The sequence below is a fragment of the Hemitrygon akajei genome, chromosome 5 (genome assembly GCF_048418815.1).
Source record: "Hemitrygon akajei chromosome 5, sHemAka1.3, whole genome shotgun sequence".
NCBI classification, from domain to species: Eukaryota; Metazoa; Chordata; class Chondrichthyes; order Myliobatiformes; family Dasyatidae; genus Hemitrygon; species Hemitrygon akajei.
The window spans coordinates 36,453,486-36,474,906 of NC_133128.1; the positions used below are offsets into that span (position 1 = coordinate 36,453,486).

General features: G+C 41.2%; 1 protein-coding gene across 1 annotated transcript in view; it reads left to right on the plus strand.

Annotated features, from left to right (window-relative positions):
* Window positions 1-353: 353 nt before the first annotated feature.
* LOC140727196 (NXPE family member 3-like) overlaps window positions 354-21,421 on the plus strand; it is a 71,045-nt gene continuing 49,977 nt past the window's right edge. Inside the window, 5 exon segments of the mRNA XM_073044464.1 lie at window positions 354-453; window positions 6,296-6,373; window positions 6,376-7,009; window positions 9,092-9,165; window positions 10,531-10,740. Coding sequence (XP_072900565.1) covers window positions 354-453; window positions 6,296-6,373; window positions 6,376-7,009; window positions 9,092-9,165; window positions 10,531-10,740 — 1,096 coding nt within the window.

Below are 21,421 nucleotides of genomic sequence, written 5' to 3' on the forward strand. Positions count from 1 at the left end.
GGCCGGAGGGCCTGTATTGTGCTGCAGGTTTTCTATGTTTCTATGTTTCTAAGCCTTGGTTAGTAAGTTTGCAGATGACACTAAAATGTGTGTTATCATGGATAGTGAAGATAGCTATTTAGAATTAGATGGTATCTTGGTCAGCTGGGTAAGCAGGCTGGGGAATGGCAAATGGTTTAGTTCAGATAGGTGAAAAATATTGTCTTTTGCAAGTACAAAGGAGGGGATGACTCTCACAATGAATGGTAAAGCCTTCAGGAGTGTAGTAGAACAAAGAGTCCTCGGATTACAAGTACATGATTCACTAAAAGCAGTATCTCAGGTGGGCAGGATGGTGAAAAAGAGCATTTAGCATGATAGCTTTCATTGGCTCGAACATTGAGTATGGAAGCCAGGATGTTATATTGCAGTTGTGTACTGTATTGCTGCCCCAAAATAAACTTCACAGCGTAGGTGAGTGATAAACATAGTTTTCATTCTGATTTGGAATAATGCTTTTAAATGTGGTCCCCCTGCTATAGGAGAGATGGTATTGATCTGAAAAGGGTGCAGGGAAGATGTACAAGGATGTTGTCAGGATTTGTGTGACTGACATAGAGAGAGCTTGAGCAGGCTAGGACTTTATTCTCTGAAGTGTAAAAGAATGTGGGGTGATCTTCCAGAGGTATATATAGTCATGAGGGCATAGAGAGGATGAATGCATATAATCTTTTACTCTAGGTTAGTGAATCAAGACATACAGGACATAGATTTAAGGAGAAAGGGTAACACACACAAAATGCTCGAGGAACTCAGCAGGCCAGGCAGCATCTATGAAAATAAAATACAGTCGGCGTTTCGGGCTGCGGCCCTTCAGCAGGTTTTGGGTGTCAGCCCAATGTGTCAACTGTATTTTTTCTCCATAGACACTGCCTGCCCTGCTATGTTCCTCCAGCATTTTGTGTGTGTTGCTTGGATTTCCAGCATCTGCAGATTTTCTCTTGTTTGTGATAGGAGAAAGGGTATCTAGGCTGAATTGATGTATCTGAGACAAAGTGCTTGCTTCCTTTTGTATGAGTCTGTTTCTGTGATCTTATTTTTACTACAGCCATCTATCCATCTACATCTCTTCCCTGTAATATGATGTTACATATATACTCTGAGATAACTTTCTAAGTTCAGTTCTTTCCTTCATTTTTGACCTTCTATCTTCCCATCTGGCAAGATTCTGAACAACTCCCTTAGGGTATTAAAATCCCTGCATTTTCTGAGGCTTCAATTTGGTAAGTTAAGAAGATGAACCTTATGTACAAATATAGTTATTTTACTAAAATATTCCTTTCTACAGTTTGGAGATGAAACAGATGGAACATGGAAGAAATATCCAGATCCAAAGTTTAAGCTGTTATGATCCCAGCCCCCTCCTTCCTGAGAATCGCAAGATCACTATTAATTCGGGTCTGGGACCCAGGAAATGAGAGCGAATCCTCAGAAAGGCAACACCACGGATTTTGACCATTGTTTCTTGGAGAAACCTTTGTCGATTGCGACCCTATGCTACGTGCCAGCTATCAGGGCTATGTGGACACCCTCGGGCAATGTGGGGTGGGGATTGTATCACCCACCTTGATTGACATCTACAACTCTGCAAGTCAAGATAAAAAGGGGCTGCAGGAGGCAGTCCCCTAGCGACGCACCAGAAGAAGACAACATCGCTCATCGCTCCCGTGATAACGGGAAGCTATTCAGAAGCCACGTGTGGTTCGTTTCCCCTTGCCTGGGGAACGGGTGGCTGATAACACCGAAAAGGACTTTGAACTAACAACGGGGAACCCACGTTCCCGATTCAACGGTTTGCGCCCAAAAGACTGGCAAGTTTCTTTTCTCACCAAAAATCTCTCTCTCTCCAACAATTGAAACCCAGCGGTCCCCAAATGGCTAAAAGCCTGCACGAACTTGAAAGACGTTTATCTTTCCATCGGACAATATTTTTACCCCTAGACAAAACGATAGAGCTACTTCTTATTGATGGTTATCACTATACCCGCGCTTTAGATTGAGTATTGACGACGTATATTATCTGAATGTTTGTATTAACCTTACTTTTGTGCCCCTTTATAAATAAAAACGTTTAAAAATAGCACCATCAGACTTCAACGGACCTCTCTATCTTTGCTGGTAAGTGACCCAGTTACGGGGTTCGTAACAACGTGGGGCCTCGTCTCGAGATTTGATACCAAATTGGAGGGCCAGTGAATCGGGCTTAAGTCCAAACGTGGGTCTGGTTGCGCGGGTAGCCAGACGGGAAACCAGCAAAGATGGACATGGAGAAAATTATGGGACACTCAACTCTGGGGGCGCTAGAGACGGCCACCAAATCAGACTTGGTAAATTTGGTGAAGGGGTTAAGCCTCACAGAGGTGAGGTCGTCAATGAAAAAGCGGGAGGTGCAAAAGGCCATAACTCAGTATTACATTGAGAAGAAGGTGTTTACAGCTGAGGATTTGGAAAATATCCCTGAAAAGGTACTAGCGATTGGGACGGATCAGTTAGAGTTGGAGAAATTAAGGTTGGAACATGAAATCAAAGTAAAGCAGCTGGAAGCAGCTGAAAAAGAGAAACAGAGGGCTGAGAGAGAAAGGGAGCAGGTGTTCCAACTAAAGGAGTTAGAGGTGAAACGGGATCATGAGCTCCAGCTAAAGGGGCTGGAAGCAGCTGAAAAAGAGAAAGAAAGAGCCGAGAAGGAGAGAGAGTATGAGGAGGCAGAGAAACAGAGGAAACATGACTTGGAGATGGAGAAGTTAAGGCAAGAGCGAAGAGATCAAGGGTCAGACCGAGAGGAGCGGTTTAATGTTAGTCGGGAGTTAAGGTTAGTACCTCCGTTCGAGGAGACGGATGTTGATAGTTATTTCTTGCTTTTTGAAAAGGTGGCAGTGAATCAGAAGTGGCCCAAAGAGCAGTGGGTGGCGTTGTTACAAAGTGTGTTAAAAGGGAAGGCACAACGAACATATGCGGCGTTGTCCATGGAGGAGGGGGAAGCGGAGAATTATCCCAAAGTAAAGGAGGCCATTCTCCGGAAGTATGAGCTAGTACCTGAAGCATATAGACAAAGGTTCAGAAATTTACAGAAAGGGTGGAATCAGACGTATACCAAGTTTGCCCATGAGAAGGGGGTGCTCTTGGACCGTTGGTGCACCGCAGAAACGGTGGGCGAGGATGGGCGTCTCAGGGAGTTATTTTTGATTGAGGAATTTAAAGGTTGTGTTCCGGAGGAGATCCGGATGTATTTGAATGAGAAGCCGAATAAGTCCATCTCAGAAATTGCTAGGTTCGCAGATGAATATGCCCTAACCCACAAGACAAAGTTTCCCTCGAATAAAAGTACCCCGAGAGACCGTGGGAACGATCGAGAAAGTCCGCCGGCTGAGGCAGAGGTCCCGCCGGGAGCTAGTGGTAAAATTGAGGAGGAGAGGCAAGACGGCAGGAGAGGTCCTGGCTTGACCTGTTTTAATTGTGGAAAGGTGGGTCATATTGCATCTAAGTGCTTTGCTCCGAGGAAGGAGCCAGAAAAGGGGAAAGCAGCGGTCCCTATTGGGTGTGCAGTGGTAATCAGAAAATCGACAAGAGAGCCCCGGGTTGGCAGAGTGCGAAAAGGGTCTGAGATTTGTCTCTCACACGGAACTGTGTCTTTGAGGGAGGGGGACCCACCAATTCCCGTACGGATTTGGAGAGACACGGGGGCAGAGCTATCATTGATTAGCAGTAAAGTGTTAAAGTTCGGACCTCAGACGGGAGAGGAAGCCCTGAGAGGCATAGGAAAATGGACCGAAGTGGTTCCTTTGCATAGGGTCCTTCTAGATTGTGAGTTGGTGTCGGGACCAGTGGAACTGGGGGTCCTGCCGGAGTTGCCGGGGGAAGGCGTGGACGTCCTTCTGGGTAACGACCTAGCGGGTGGGAAGATGGGTGCAGCCATGAAGCTGACAACCCAGCCTGCGAGGGTTGAGGCCCCGCCCTCAGATCCTAAGATCTATCCTGCATGCGCGGTCACTCGCAGCCTGTCAAGAGTGGCCGCTGAGACTGAGAGCAGTTTAAATTTGGCCTGTTTTGATTTGGCCGAGATGTCTTTACCGACCCTGTGCCACGAGGGTTTAGAGGGTGGTAAAACGAGGAGTAGTAAAGTGAAAGGGGGTAAGGGAGAGGAGATAGATCCTCCCTTAGCGAAGAGGAAGGTCCTAGAGGTAGGAAATAAAGATGAGAAACAGATGAAGCTGTTAAAAGGTCCAGGGTTCGACATGGATGATCTGTCTGGGTTGGCAGACCTGTTTGAAGAAGTTGAGAGTTCTAAAAGTGTTCCCGATAATGAGATGAGGGAAGTCCTAGATGAAAAGGATGCCATTACCTTGGAGAGGTCTGCTGGGTTGGCAGATGAGGTTGTTTCAGCCCGCGGGGTTGAATTTACTCCAGAAGGGAGTTGCCCAGAGAGTAGCTGGGAGGAGCAAGGGAATTTGGAGTTTGAAAAAGGTACGGGTATTGAAAGCCTGGAAGAGGTCAATGTCCCGTTTGAGTGTGTCCAAGACAGGGATGCACGTGGTCCTGAACCTAGTCATAGAGCTCAGAAAAGGTCTGAGGTATCTGATTCAGCTGAACGAGACGGCCGTCCTTTTGGGTCAGACAGACTGGGTTCAGTGAAGACAGGGTTAACCCTGGTAATTGTGGGAAGTGAGGGTTCCCAGGTGTTTGTACTCAAAGGGGTGGTGAAACTTAAAGCGGAACTCGAACATGGGGAGATAAATATTATTATTGAAAGGAACGGAAAGTTTGTAGTTCCCAAATCGAATGAAGAAATTTTAAACCCTGCAGATCGCTTACAGAGTAAGCCGGGAGCTGCCGGGGCCCCACACACTATTGTTATTCAAGGGTGTGGTGTGAAACAGCAGAATTTGAAATGCTGTTTGAACAAAGAGGGATCGCTTGCAGATCTTAAATTGAAAACTAATAGCAGGATTGTTCCTGAAGAGAAAACTAGCCACTTGCTTAAAAATAAAGAATTGGGTGGAAATGACCTAAGTCTGGGACACGGTGTTGATAAAATAACTCCTATGAACGAGGCAGACAGGAGTTTACCTCGCCAAACTACTCGAGTTCCTCCCGTAGGAACTCACCAGAAAAAAGGTGACGGTTAATGGGAGCGCCATCTTTAAATAGAAAAACAGGCTGTACGGAATTTTGACAAAGCATGTGAATAACAAAGACAACCCCCTTGGAACCTGCCTGTTAAGTTGAAATCTGATGCTACCAGCCTTTAGTCAGGTACAAGAGGGAAAAATATTAAAGGAAGTGCCACTGTAATCGTTAACTGTTTAGATGCTGAATTAAATGTATAACTGTATAGCTCTGTAGTGTAAAGAAAAGCTTGTGTATTGTGTTAGATGCTAAAATCCTGTAAGACTCTGTACGAATCAGTTTTTAACCACTGGTAAAAACGTTTTTAAGAGGGGAGGTGTTATGATCCCAGCCCCCTCCTTCCTGAGAATTGCAAGATCGCTATTAATTCGGGTCTGGGACCCAGGAAATGAGAGACAATCCTCAGAAAGACAACGCCATGGATTTTGACCATTGTTTCTTGGAGACACCTTTGTCGATTGCGACTCTATGCTACGTGCCAGCTATCAGGGCTACGTGGACACCCTCGGGCAATGTGGGGTGGGGATTGTATCACCCCACCTTGATTGACATCTACAACTCTGCAAGTTAAGATAAAAAGGGACTGCAGGAGGCAGTCCCCTAGCGACGCACCAGAAGGAGACACCTTCGCTCATCGCTCCCGTGATAACAGGAAGCTATTCGGAAGCCATGTGTGGTTCGTTTCCCCTTGCCTGGGGAACGGGTGGCTGATAACACCGAAAAGGACTTCGAACTAATAACGGGGAACCCACGTTCCCGATTCAATGGTTTGCGCCCAAAAGACTGGCAAGTTTCTTTTCTCACCAAAAATCTCTCTCTCTCCAACAATTGAAACCCAGCGGTCCCCAAACGGCTAAAAGCCTGCATGAACTTGAAAGACATTTATCTTTCCATCGGACAATATTTTTACTCCTAGACAAAACGATAGAGCTATTTCTTATTGATGATTATCACTATACCCGCGCTTTAGATTGAGTATTGACGACGTATATTATCTGAATGTTTGTATTAACCTTACTTTTGTGCCCCTTTATAAATAAAAACGTTTAAAATAGCACCATCAGTCTTCAACGGACCTCTCTATCTTTGCTGGTAAGTGACCCAGTTACGGGGTTCGTAACAAATCACACAGCAGAGCAGCTAAAGGAGGAAACTCCATCATCTTGGATTGACAGACTTTTAAAATGTGGCTATCAAATTCACAGCTTCACCCCGAAGAAAGATCCGAGGGTGTGGCTCTGATCAAAATGGTTGAATGGCCAAAGCCTCCCAGACCTAATGTGCCTTTTCAGAAAAGCAGTGACCCATCACATGCATATTTTGTTATTCTAAATTCTGGAAAGACTTTCTATGTTGGAGATCAGTTACAAGTGATGGTGCGTATGTACGATTTTGAAGGAAATCCGAAGCAATACAGGGGTGACTATCTCCAAGCCCGGATCCACACTCCAGAGTTGAAAGCCGGTTCAGCAGGAATGGTTATAGATCACCAAAATGGAACTTATCACATCAATTTTACCTTATTCTGGCCAGGAGAAGTCCACGTGTCTGTTTCTTTGGTTCATCCCAGTGAAGGGGTTCAAGCCCTTAAAAGAATATGGAAGGAAAACCCAGACAGAGTGTATTTTAAAAGCACTTTCAAGTCGGGGAATACCTTGCAGATCACTGTGTGTAATTTCTGTTTGTCTCAAACTAAACCACTCTGTAACTTTACTGATCTCAGGACTGGGGAGCGCTGGTTCTGTTACAGACCAGAGAAGCTTCCCTGCTCATCTCGTGTCAACCATGCGATGGCAGGTTATAACAAGAAACTCTTAATTGGAAAAGAATTGCATTATTTTCAAAGGTATGGAAATCATTCTCATTAGATACTGGCATTCATTTTCTTCACATCTATAAACTGATTTCATAAACTAATCAAATTAATTTCTTTAAAAGAGCAGTGTGATTCATCTCTGTAAGCTGAAGCCATGCATCTGGCTGAAATTCTCATTGAGCTTAAGGAATACAAGGGGTGGCAGGTGCTGTAGAGATATTGATCTGTCGCTGCTGATGCAGGGTCTCGGCCTGAAACGTAGACTAGCCCTCTGCCTCCACAAATGCTGCTTGGCATGCCCACATCCTCCAGCTGTTTAGTTTTTGCTTTCTTTTATCCCTTCTGAGGATGGGAGATTATTGTTGATCCGGAAGTATAAGCACTTAAATACGGGAAACCTCCAAAACTGTTGTGGTACTGGGCATAATATCACTCAGATCACGACAATCTGCCTACCACAAAATGTTGTAGATGGTCTGTAAAAACCAATTTCTATTGAAGCCTACTAATATCTGACCTGTTGCAAGATTCATGTGGTAATCCTGTAGTCTGGAACCCAAGCAAGACTTGGTTCCATTGCCAGCCTTTGGGCATTGGTGGTCAGGTTATTCGTAAATAGATGTGTCTTAGCAGAAGTACCCATGATGCCTTTCATCACTAGTGACAATTCACAGAATAAAAAACTGACAGTGTAGTAAATCACACACATGTGATTCTGCAGATGCTGGAAATCCAGAGTAACGCACACAGAATTCTGGGAGAACACAGCAGGTCAGGCAGCATCTATGGAGTGGAGTAAACAGTCATCATTTCAGGCTGAGTCCACCTATCAGGACTTCCTATCCCTGTCCAATGCCTTGGAAAAGCTCATGAAGTTGTGGTCACTGACTCTGAATTGTTTTCCCACTGAGAGATCTCCCACCTGACCAAATCTAGTATGGCCTCCTCTACCAGCCTGTCTATATAATATGCAAGCAGTCCTTTCTGGACACATCTGACAAATTCCACCTTATCTAAAACTTTTGCACTAAGGTGCTGTCAATTAATATTAGGAAAGTTGAAATCACCCATGACAACAACCATGCTACTTTTGCAATTTTCAAAAATCTCTCTCCTGATCTAGACTTAGTGTCTGTAGTGTTATTGGATGGCCTATGAATGCTCCTAGTAGAGTGATTGCTCCCTTCATATTCCTTACTTCCACCCACACTGACTCAGTGGACATCCTCCCTTTCTGCAGCTTTGAAACTATCCTTGATTAGCAATGCCATTCCCCATCTCTTTTACCTCCCTCCCTTTTGAAACAGCTAATTTCAGGAACATTCAGTAGCCATTTCTGACCTTTTGACAGCCAAGTCTCTGTAATGGCCTTAACATTGTAGCCCCATGTATTAATCCATGCTCTAAGTTCATTACCCTTGTTCCTCATATTTCTGTCACTAAAATAGACACATTTCAACCCATCCAACAGACTGCATTAATACCCTATTCTTAATACCCTATCCTTCTTCACAATCGCTCTGCACACTGAATCTACCTTTACAACAACTACCCGATCCTCGAACTTATCATTCAGGTTTCCATCCACCTACCAAACTCGCTTCAACCTGCTCCAACTGCTCTAGCAAACCTGTCTGCAAGGATATTGGTCCTCCTCGAGTTCAGAAGTAACCTTTCCTTTTCATACAGCTCACACCTTCCCCTGAAGAGAACCCATGATCCACAAGTCTGAAACCCTGTTCCCTACACTAGTTCTTCAGCCACATACTTATTTGCCAAATCATCCTACTTTTACCCTCACTGACACATGGCAGAGGCAGCAATCTAGAGATTCTCATCCTTGAGGTCCTGCTTTTCAAGTTCTTTCTTAGCTCCTCATATTATTTCTTCAGGACCTTATCCCTTTTCTTAGTTATGTCATTGGTACCAGAACTTCTGGCTTTCACCCACCCCCTTGAATTAACAATCAGTTGTTGCTGGCTCTGTCTTTAGGTGACAATATGCTCAAATGATAAACTATCCTCTTTTATCTCTATGCTTCCTACAAAATTAAACATTTATATGTCACATTTCATGGGTGCAGTAGATTAAGAAATAATAATATATTTTCAGTCAGAAAAATATCAAGAGGCCAATATTACCCAAAGATCAAGGTTATGTAATTGTAAAGCCTTCACCTCATTCAGGTAAGATAATACTAATATACTGACCTAACAAATTAGAGATTTGTGTACGAGGGATTATGTCAGGAATGTTGGGAGTAGTTCTTCCATGCTGAAGATTCTCTTATATCCTAAACTGAATTTAATACCTTACATAGATTTTTATTAATTTTAGGAACAGATTAGAAACAAATACTGTATTTTGTTTGTTTCAACATGAATTTACTTGGTTGTTCAATACAAATAGGATTGTGTTGATGAATTTGCTTTTCTTAATGTGGAAAATTCTCAAGTGCTTGAAGCTCCACATGTTATCCTGATCCTAATTTTTAATTTAAATAAGTTGTCTGAATATCTATGCTCTCTATGAAGTATGAAGGAATACTGCACTTTTGCAGATGCTATGCATTGAACTGGGGCTGGCTCTATCTCCTCAGGCAATTTTGACATCCCAAAGCATATGTTCAAAGAAGAGGAGGGGAATGGTTGTTCAGACACTTTCAGCCAGCATTACTCTGACAGATTGTCTGGTCATTATTAGAATACATTTGTTGGTCTTTGCCAAACTAACTCCCAAATTTCTCATTTTACAATGGTGATTGCACCCTTTTTAAAGTCCCTACATTGGCTTTAGATTGCTCTGAGAGACACTGAAGTGAACATGAAAGATGCATTTGAAATTCATGTCTTTTTTTTACTACATGGACATATCAAGCACAATTTTTAAGAGCTTGTTTACTTTCTATGTTATTGCATCTAAATCATTTCATTTCATTCCCCACATGTTGCTATTGCTTATATTCCTTCTGGGTAGCCCCCAACTTGATGGTATAAAGATCGAGGTCTCGAATCTCCAGTAATTGCTCCCCCTTCACCATTCCCATTTTCTGTTTCCACTTCTCACCTTCTCACCTTGTCTCCTTACCTGCTCATCATCTCCTTCTGATGCTCCTCCCCCTTACCTTTCTTCCATAGTCTTCTATAGTCTCCTATCAGAGCCCTTTATCTCGTTCACCAATCAACTTCCCAGCTCTTCATTGCACCCCTCCCCCTCTCCTGGCTTCACCCATCACCTACCACCATGTACTTCTTCCTCCCCCCTCCCCACTTTCTTACACTGACTTCTCCACTTCATTTCTAGTCCTGAAGAAGGGTCTCAGCCTGAAACGTAGACTGTTTACTCTTTTCCATAGAAGCTGCCTGGCCTGCTGAGTTCCTCCAGAATATTGTGTGTGTGTTGGTTTGGATTTCCAGCATCTGCAGATTTTCACATGATTTTCATTACTAATTTTCTGTCTAATATTCTCTTGAAATTTGACATTAATGCTTTTAAACAGTGGATTATAAATCAAAGGCATTGTACTTAAATTTCTCTCTCCTAATTTCTAGGCAAAAATCTCAGTGAATGTCTCCCTGGCAAGCCATTCCTTTCACCAGCTGGATTTTATTATCAGGATAAATGGATATCAAAGACCTGTGGACTTCAAAACTTTGACATGCCAGCAAATGTTATCAACTGTCTTCGTGGGAAAGTTGTTTATATTTTTGGAGATTCCACTATATGCCAGTGGTTTGAGTATTTGATACGTTTTGTACCAGGTCAGGATTCCCATTTCTCATTATTCATTGTAGTCTAATGCTTTAACCTTTATATTTACTCCAATTCATAATCAAGTCTGTGTTCTTCTCGAGCAACTTACACTTTCTTGCACATGAACATTTTATGCTTCTTGAGGATGAATAGCGTTACCATTTCTCCATAAAACACCTAAGCTGCAAGGACACGTAAAATCTCTGAATAATACAAAATAGGCAATAATACTTCCACACAGAAAAAAAACCTGACAAATATTATAATAAAATCCACCAGTTAAAGGTAGACAATTGGAAACTTTGGGTGTGCCTGCAAAGACAGCTCATCATGAACCCACCAATCTCAGACTTGCACACTGGGAGGAAACGCTGTAATAATTCATGGAATTCAAAGTGCTGACAATTATGAGGTATTTTTTCAATAAAAGAAATGTCTTCAGTTTGAGCTTCTCCAAGGACAACCATATTTTTTGCCTGTCCAAATTACATCAATAGATCTTATTTGGGTCTAGCCGGGTAATAGCTCCCAGAAATACTTACAAACATCTTAATATATGATCAGTTGAGAACAATGCTTGAAACAAGTCAATTATGTTCTGCTTTCTAAATATACCAACCACAATATCTGGGCTAACAGTAACAGAAAGTAGCAAAGCCTACAAAAAAGTAGTGGAAGTAGTGGATATGGCCCAGTCCATCACATGAAATGATTTTTCACCATTGAGCACATCTACACAGAGTGCTGTTGAGGGAAAGCAGCTTCCATCATCAAGGAACCCCACCATTCAGGTCATGCACTCTTTTCACTGCTGCCATCAGGAAGAAAATACAGGAGCCTCAGGACCCACACCAACAGGTTCTGAAACAGTTCTTACTCCTCAACTTGAGAGGATAACTTAACTCAACTTCATTCACCCCATCATGGAACAGGTCCCATAACCTCTGGACTCATTTTCAAGGCCTTTACATCTCATGTTCTCAATATTTACTTCTTCTTCTTCTTCTTCTTCTTCTTCTTCTTCTTCTTCTTCTTCTTCTTCTTCTTCTTCTTCTTCTTCTTCTTCTTATTATTATTTATTTTTGCTTTCATTTGTGTTTGCACTGTTTGTTGCCTTTTGTATATTGGTTATTTGTCCGTCCTGTTAGATGCAGCCTTTCATTGATTCTATTGTGTCTCTTGTAGAGGGGTTAGTGGTGGGATGCATTTCAAGAAGATAATCCATCTCACAGTTTTCCATAGCATGAAGCTGTGACCACCTGCACATGCATCAAGAACCTACATTGGAAAATAATGTATTTATTTATTTAGTGCCTTTCCTAAATAAATTCCATGAGAGCAAATTTCCTACTGTACCTCAAAATATTGAATTGTGATTCATAAAGTCTATAAAGACAAATTTACATTATTCAAATGGTTGTAACATGGAGGTCACCTGTGTACTTGGAATTAGAAGAAGGAAAAGTGGTACAAATCATGATTGAAAGCTCTTCATCAGAATGTACGCATCATTCATAACAAGTGATTCAGCAACAGAGATTTAACTAAATGGGAACCATCTAATAACTTTTACCGGAAGATGATTGTAAAATGATCATTGTTTTTAAATATTCTATGATGCTTAACTTTGAGAGGAGAGAGGCAAAATGTTAAAGATGGAAGAACTCAGAGGAATGGAATAAAGGCAGTAGTGGCGAAAATCAGAAAATAAAGTAAATTTAGTTTTGATGGAAAAAAAAAGTGGGAGGAAACGTTTTGGGTTGAAATGTCATGAAATCCTGATGTCTCCCACAGATGCTGCTCAGACCACTAAGTTCCCCCAGCAGATAGTTTGTTGGAAATGATAATGTAGGGTATTAAATAAATTAGGAAATTGGAGACAGGAAATTGTGACAAAGTCAATACAATAGGACTTCCGGTAAGATGGCGATTGCTTAGCTGCTCCGAACTTTTGTTCCGTTACGGTCGCTACCTTTGCACTAAATGTCTCCATTTTTTAAACCTTAATTAGGAACTTTTTCGGTATCTCTTACTTGCCTGTGAACACATCTAACTTACAATGTCTAGCAAGAGTTCTAAATCCGGGAGAAAGGAAGCTACAGCTCCCTCAGACGAGACCCGGGCTGCGCTCGGACAGCTCCAAGATGAAATTTTAAAGGAATTCAAAACAGCTTTCAAACAGTTGGAAGACAAACTGGATTGGACGATAAAGTGGACAAACATGCTGAACACTTATCTCACATCGATTCGACTTCTGAAGATTTAGAAAGCCATGTTCGATACCTGGAGACTCTCTGTTCCAGCTTAGAGGGAAAATGTAACAAACTCCTTTCCAAAATGGTGGATCTCGAAAATCGCAGCAGATGCTGCAATCTTAGAATTCTTGGATTACCAGAGGCCACCGAACAGGGATCAACAGTGAAGTTTTTCGCCAAGTTTCTCTGTGAGATATTCGGGAAAGATTTGCTTCCGAACCCGCCCGAGCTCGAACGGGCACACAGAGTTTACGTTCCCCCCGGAATTCTAGGCTCCCGCCCGCGACCAGTAATTTTGTGCTTCCTTCAATACCAGGTAAAACACAGTCTGATTGTGGAGGCATGTCGCAGGGGGTCTTTTACTTTCCAGGATACAACCATTCGCTTTGTGGAAGATTTTGCACCCCAGACCTTAAAGATGCGCGCTGAGTTTAAAGGCACAATGAAAGTGCTTTTTGATCATGGTTTTAAACCCTCTCTTCGTACTCCTGCTGATCTACGAATCAAGCTTAATACTGGAAAATACAAGTGGTTTAGATCAGCGAAGGAAGCTGAAGCATTTGTGGCAAGTCTTCCGGCTATCCAGTCATCTTCAGAACCCGATCAGACCTCCTAAAACGGTGGATAAGTACTTCTCGTAGTAAAATTACTTTTTCTGGACTCAGACTTTACGTGAGTCATTCAGACATTATTCATTGAAACTCTAAGGGCTGTTGACAATCTCTCCCTGGATTTGGTGTGTGTGTAATCTATTTTATTCTTGTATAACTTTATCTACAGAGTTCTACAACTGACTCTAACTTGTTTTGGAGGTTTGAAGTCTGTAGTGAAGGTCTCCCTGTTTGTTGGTTCACAGTTTAATTGCTGATTTATTTTTCCTTTTTTTATATTTATTTATTTATTTATTTATTTATTTATTTTCTTCACCCTTTTTTCTAATCTCTGAATTTTTTTCTCTCCTCTCTGTAAATGGTTGATAAATACTCGTCTTGAATTTATAATTTTCCCTTTCTTCTTTTTTTTAACCTTTTTTTCCCTTTCTCTTACTTTATTCTTCTATAATTTTTCGCAGGTAGGTTAGTTTTAGTTTTCTCCCGATTTTCTCGGTTTTAAGTTTTATATTTCTGCAGAAGGTGTTCTAATCTGTAGTTATGTTTTCTAGTGTGTAAACTAGTTACTATTTGCTATAGTATTTATATGGAACTGCTGTTAATGACACAGATCTGGAAGTTGTATTTGGGTTATTTTTTTTGGTAGAGCTAGCTACTTGTTTTGGTAGCCATCTAGTTTTGGGTTGGGTGGGTGGGGTGGGTTTTCCAGTTCCAACATCACTCACTGTATTTATTGTTTCTCTTTATTGCTCAGGACACGTATATGTTTTGATTTTATGAATCTATGTTTACATCTCTGCTCCCAGACTGCTAAAGTACTGCTTGACTTTTTATATGCCTGCTGCCTTTTATGCATTAGTAATTGATAATGGCTAGTGCACTTAAATTCGTGAGCTGGAATGTAAAGGGATTGAATCACCCTGTTAAAAAGAGGAATTTATTCTCACATATCAAACAACTCAAAGCTGACATTGCTTTCCTTCAAGAAACTCATATTCGTTGTATTGATAACTCCCGGCTTCTGTCAAAGTGGGCGGGTCAGCATTTTCATTCATCCTTTGCGCTAAAGCTAGGGGAGTCTCCATTCTTATTAACTCAAATATTCATTTTTAGCTCCATAATAAAACTTCTGATACAAATGGCCGTTTTATTATTGTTTCTGGTAAACTATATAACACTAAAGTTGCACTAGCAAACCTGTATGCCCCCAACTTTGATGATGTTAACTTTTTTGAACGGTTTTTTTCCTCACTACCAGACTTAAACTCATACTCTCTTACACTGGATGGTGACTTCAACTGTTGGTTGGATCCTAATCTGGATCGATCGTCCTCTGTTACCAGATCACCTACTAAATCTGCCTTAGCTATCCAATCGTTTCTCTCTAATTTTGGTATCTCTGATATATGGCGTTTCCTTCATCCTACGGAGAGAGATTATTCTTTTTTCTCACATGTTCACCATACCTTCGCTAGAATTGACTATTTCTTACTCGATAACCAACTTATTCCATTTGCCCACTCTTGTGACTATCAGAGTATACTGATTTCTGACCATGCCCTAATTACTCTCTCTCTGAACTTTCCTGGTCTCCCTCAGAGGAATAAACACTGGCGGTTTGATTCAACTTTATTATCAGATGATGATTTTTAAAAATTCATTAAGGATCAGATAACCTTTTATTTTAACACCAATACATCACCTGAAGTGCCATCCCAGATTGTCTGGGATGCCATGAAAGCATATCTAAGGGGTCAAATAATCTCTTACACAGCAAATCTCAACAGAAGATCCCATGCAGATCGACTAGACCTCATTAACCAGATTAAAGAATTGGATCAAATATATGCCCAAACTAAGAACCCTGAATTATACAAGAAGCGCGTTGAACTCCAAACTAAATTTAACCTTCTGTCCACTCAACCTATCGAATGCCAACTTCTCGAAAGCAAGAGTCGCTTTTACATTCATGGGGATAAGTCTGGTAAACTCCTAGCCAATCAGCTGAGGCGTTCCAAAGCCAAACAACATATTACAAAGATCTGGAAGGAGAACGGAGACTTTACATCGGATCAGTTAGAAATTAATGACGCATTTAAAAATTTCTATTCTCGGCTTTATTCCTCTGAACCTCTGAGTGACAATATCTCTGTTGATCAATTTTTACAGAATCTGAATATCCCCTCACTTTCATCTGATTTCAAAGCCAAACTCAATGCGCCTATATCATCAGAAGAAATATCTTTTGCAATTTCTGCACTGTCCTCAGGGAAATCTCCTGGACCTGATGGGTTCCCTGTAGAATTTTATAAATCATTCTCTTCACTTCTTTCTCCTCAGTTACTTTCAGTATTATCTGACTCATTTAATTACGGCAAATTGCCACCCTCTTTCAATGAGGCATCTATTATTCTTCTTTTAAAAAAGGGCAAAGACCCAACAGAGTGTTCCTCGTATAGGCCGATCTCTCTGCTCAATGTTGATGTAAAGATCTTAGCTAAAGTTTTGGCTCATAGACTAGAAACCGTTATTCCCTCCATTATCTCTGATGACCAAACAGGCTTTATTAAAAACCGTCTCTCTTTTTTTAACATCCAGCATTTATTCAATATCTTATACTCACCACCAACTGGGATTCCTGAATGTGTTATTTCCCTCGATGCGGAGAAAGCATTTGACCGTATAGAGTGGAACTACCTTTTTGCAGTCTTAGAAAAATTTGACCTCGGCCAAAGTTTCATCTCCTGGATCCAATTGCTGTACCTGTGTCCTACTGCTTCTGTTTTAACTAATTTTCAGAAATCCCAAGTATTTAATCTCAAACGTGACACCTGTCAGGGATACCCCTTAAGTCCCTTTCTCTTTGATTTGGCTATAGAACCTCTGGCGATAGCATTTCAAAACTGTCCTGAATTGACCGGGATTTGGAGAGGGGGTGTTGAGCATAAAGTTTCTCTCTATGCTGATGACTTATTACTCTTTCTCTCAAATCCGTCTACGTCCTTACCTCTGATGTTTTCACTTCTTGACCAGTTTAGCCAGATCTCTGGCTATAAACTTAATTTACATAAGTGAACTTTTCCCAATTAATAAAGAAGCACAAGAACTAACATTCCGTGATCTCCCTTTTAAAGTAGTCCATAATCAATTTACTTATCTTGGAATTACAGTCACAAGGAAGTTTAAAGATCTCTTTCATGAAAACTTTGCCAATCTTTCATATGCTATAAAACAGAATCTGGTACAATGGTCACCTCTATCTATGTCTTTGGTAGGTCGTATTAATGTTGTTAAAATGTATGTTCTCCCCAAATTTTTATACTTATTTCAATCTATCCCAATTTTTATTCCTAAATCTTTTTTTGATTCCTTAGACTCTATTATTTTGTCATATTTGTGGCAGAATAAGCATTCTAGAATTAATAAAATACATCTACAAAAATCTAAAAAAGAGGGTGGCATGGCTTTACCTAACTTTCGCTTATGTTATTGGGCAGCTAATATACGTTGTGCTACCTTTTGGTCTTTCTTCCACGGCCAACCCGAGTGCCCTAACTGGGTGGCAATGGAGTTGAGCTCCACTAAAGAATTATCTATCTCTGCACTCCCTAGTAGTCTGCCCAGATCAATAGCTAACCCTCTCGTTAGACATACTTTGCGTATACGGGCTCAGTTCAGGAAATGCTATGGCTTCCAGGGGTTTTCCATTTCCAGCCCTGTCGCACAAAATCACCTTTTCTTACCTACTACGTACGATTCAGCATTCCATGTTTGGTATAGGAAGGGGATTAGACATTTTGAAGATCTTTTCATTGATAATTGCTTCACCTCTTTTCAGCAGCTCTCTGTTAAGTTCAATCTGCCTAATGCTCATTTTTTCAGATATCTCCAAATCCGACACTTTATTGCTCCTTTAATTCCTAACTTTCCTGAAATGCCTGCGAAAAATGCTATGGACCTATTTCTTTCCATCAATCCACTAGGTAAAGGTTTAATATCAATTATCCGAGATAAACTAGCAGCCTTACGACGGGCCCCTGTGGATAAAATTAAAATGGCCTGGGAGCAGGATTTAAATATCTCCTTATCCGAGGAGAGCTGGGACTCAGTTCTCAAATCAGTTAACTCAACCTCTCTTTGTGCTCGCCATTGCCTTTTACAGTTTAAGATTGTTCATAGAGCCCATATGTCTAAATCCAAACTATCTCAATTCTACCCTAGCATTAGTCTGCTCTGTGATAAATGCAAGAGGGGCGTGGCCTCTCTCATCCATATGTACTGGTTCTGTCCTAGTTTGGAGAAATTCTGGAAGGATGTCTTCACTACGTTATCGTGTATTCTGAATCAGCGCCTAGAACCAAACCCCTTAATTGCTCTGTTTGGTTTTTAGGGCGAGACAGATTTATGTCTGGGTCCAACCAAATGCCGAATATTATCCTTTGCCTCTCTCCTGGCTAGACGCTTGATCCTCCTTAGATGGAGAGATGTTGCCCCGCCCACTCATGCGCAATGGCTTAACGACATTATGGCCTGCTTGGACCTCGAAAAAAATCATTATTCAGTTCTGAATTCGGATCTAAAGTTCCATAAGGTCTGGGGACCTTTTATCGAGTACTTTCATAACCTTCCTCTTGACTAAGGGTTTTGTTTTTTTTTTCTTCTTTTTTTCAGTCCCTTGCTTTCAGCTCCCTTTTTTTTTCTGGTAGCAGGCATTATTATCCTCTGTTGCTAAGTGTATTCACAGTCTGGGAGTTTGACTGTTCTGACTTATACTCTCTATATTGTGTTGTGGTTGGTCTGGAGTTGTTGTTGTTTTTTCTTGTGTTGTGGAGCTTGGGGAGGATCCTAAGCTTACTTGTCTCTAATTTAGCTGTTTTTTTGTTAATTTTCTTCCTTTGTAGTATATTGTTATTGTATGCTTAATTTTGCACTGTATTAATGTTTCTCATTGGGATTTGGGGTTTTTAATTTGTAAAATGTTTTGAAAAACTGATTAAAAAACTAATTAAAAAAGAATACAATAATCATAGGCAACTTTACATATAGACTAGATTTATCAAATTAACAATATAGTATAAGGATGAATTCATAGAGTATAGAACAGATGTCTTCCCACAGCAGTGCAATAAGGAGTCAGTGAAGGAACAGAAACTTTTAAATATACTGTAACACTAAGTATCTGGTGATTCAGTAAGCAGTTTTAATGCCCTGGTTAAGATTTCTACTGCTGTGCTTTGAGGTATTTCATTTTACTATTTATCTGTAAAACTAGTATGTCCTGCTGGTAGAATGTTTTGGTTTCAGCTAAAGACAAGGAGCCATATTGTTCAACTTAGGAATGTTGTGTCAGCCAATCAGGATGGTAGGATTGGGAAAAGGTTCTAGGGAGAGCTAGAATGAGAGAGATTTGTGATGGACAGTGATGGGGTTTGTGGTCTTTTGGCGGGAGATGCAGAGAAGAGAAGATCAGGAAGAGGTGATTGGAAGGAGTGTTTTGTGAGATGGAGTCCAAGATGGGAAGCTGTACTGGTGACTGATGATGAGAGTGCAGTGCTGTGAGTAATGGTTATACCCAGCTTTTGGAAGAGATGGGCGTCAATGGTCATGTGCACATTTAGATCTGTCTAACTGTAAAGGGCCCCTTAATTTTATTCTTTATTTTCTTTTTCTTAATAGCTGTTTGATAAAGCTGAAATTGGTAACATACTTTAATATTTTATGCTAGTGTGTGATTTGTCATTTCTTGGTGATGGTTAATTCTGTATGGGCAGTATTTATGCAGTATTTGCTCATGTCAGGGTTCTGTTAATCAGAATATCCCAACTTTCCTGTTTGGTTAGGCTCCAATCATACAGACTCTAGACTTATATTGTTATAAAGGTGGCCTCTTCACTGCTGACTCACATGGCAGTTAGCAGAGTTAGTTATCACACCAAATTTGTATATGAGCCCATTGAGAGGGTTACTTTTGTGGGAGCTTGTCCAGGATTCGGTAAATTACATGTGAATGTTGTTTAAGTATTGATTAAGTGGTTTGTGTATTTAAGCCTGTGTCAGTGAAAGTGATGAAGGTACTTTATTATGGATGCCACAGGAATTAAGGTATGTTGTGATTTGGAGAGATTATCCACAAATAATACTTGTGTTCTGAGCAGTGTGGATATTCAAAGTCCTGATGAACTGCTAATTAGAGTACGGAGTTCTGTAAGAGTATTGAGGAAAGTCACATTGGTTGAATGGCAGTTAGATCAATTGGCTGGTAAGAATATCATGTTAGTCCAGACTAGTAGTGACGTAACTGAAGTTGCACTGCCTGGAGAGGGCCATCCTTACTTTTAGTGAAGTGGCCATGTAGCTGAGGGTAAAAACGTTAAAGATGAATTGTAAGTTGCTGAGAGTGAAGACTTTAAAGAAAAGTTTATCTCGTTTCTGCAAAGTGAGAGAAAGAAGTTGTCTGATGTGAAAGGTGGAATAGGTTCTTCAGCAGCTGAATTAAATTCTGAGCTGGTTTCAACAATTACTATTGATAAATGCAACACATACCTGTGGAGACTCAAAGACCATAGGTTGAGAGTGTTTTCTGGAGTTAAGCCACACAGATGGGAGTTTTGCAGGATGGAGTGAAAAAGCTGCAAGCTGAGGTTTCTTGGTTGATGTCGGCTAGTGCTGCCACCAAGCATGACAAGTCCAATAAGAAAGTGAACCCACCAGTAGGATGTACTAAGCAGAGAGCTGCTGCTGACAGGGGCTCTGGGCAAGGGAAGCGACCAGTATTTTATGTTACCACTGTGGTGAGGATGGACATTTCAAGCAGGAGAGTAAAGGACAAAAAAACCTTTGGAAAATAACTTTAAAGTTGCTTAAACAGAAAAGGAAGTCAGAAAGCTTCGGAAAGACCCAGTAAGGGAACAACCTGGCACCTCGAAGAACGGGAGTGCCTCTAGTGTTAAAGCAATGTGCGCGTTTTCCACAGTGGGGAAATCAGAGGCAAGACTATGGCAGGATAGAGCTGTGGATCATTTGGGAGCTTCTGGTTGTGCTATTCCACAGGCATATTGCAACTTAACTGCTCTGGATACAAAGCAGTTGCCTGCCTTGATTCCTCTGGAATTGGCAGCAGCCCAACCCTTGTACAGTAAAGGTGCCATTTAGTCATCTGTTGCCAAAGCGGGTATGGCCCAACTTGAAAAGACAAAACACCCTACCAATGAGGGAATGGAGCAAGCTGGAGTTGAGGAACCAAGTTTTATACAGAGTCACATCTCCTCCAGATAATCCTTGGCGTTCCCAGTGGTTTCAGGTAAAGATACGGAGCCGTGTTGTTCAACTTAGGAATGGTTAGTCAGCCAATCAGGATGGTGGGATTGGGAGAAAGTTCTAGAGAGCTGGGCAGAGAGAGATTTATGACGGACAGTGGTGGGGTTCATGGTCTTTTTGTGGGAAATGCGGAAGAGAAAGTAAGGAAGAGGCTATTGCAAGGAGAGTTTCACGAGATGGAGTCCAAGATGGGAAGTTCTGTCAGTGACTAGTGATGAGAATTCAAAGCTGTGAGTAATGGCCATACCCAGCTTTTGAAGGAGATGAGCCTCCAATGGTCTTGTGCACATTTAGACTGGTCTAACTGGAATGGGGCCTATTATTTTTGTTCTTCCTTTTCTTTCTCTCATTATCTGTTTGATAAAGCTGAAATTGGTAAGTATACTTTCTTTATAATTTTATGGTGGTGTGTCATTTCTTGGTGATGGGTAATTCTGTAAGGGCAGCATTCACTCAAATCAAGGTTCCGTTAATTGGAACATCCCAACTTTCCTGTTTTGTTGAAC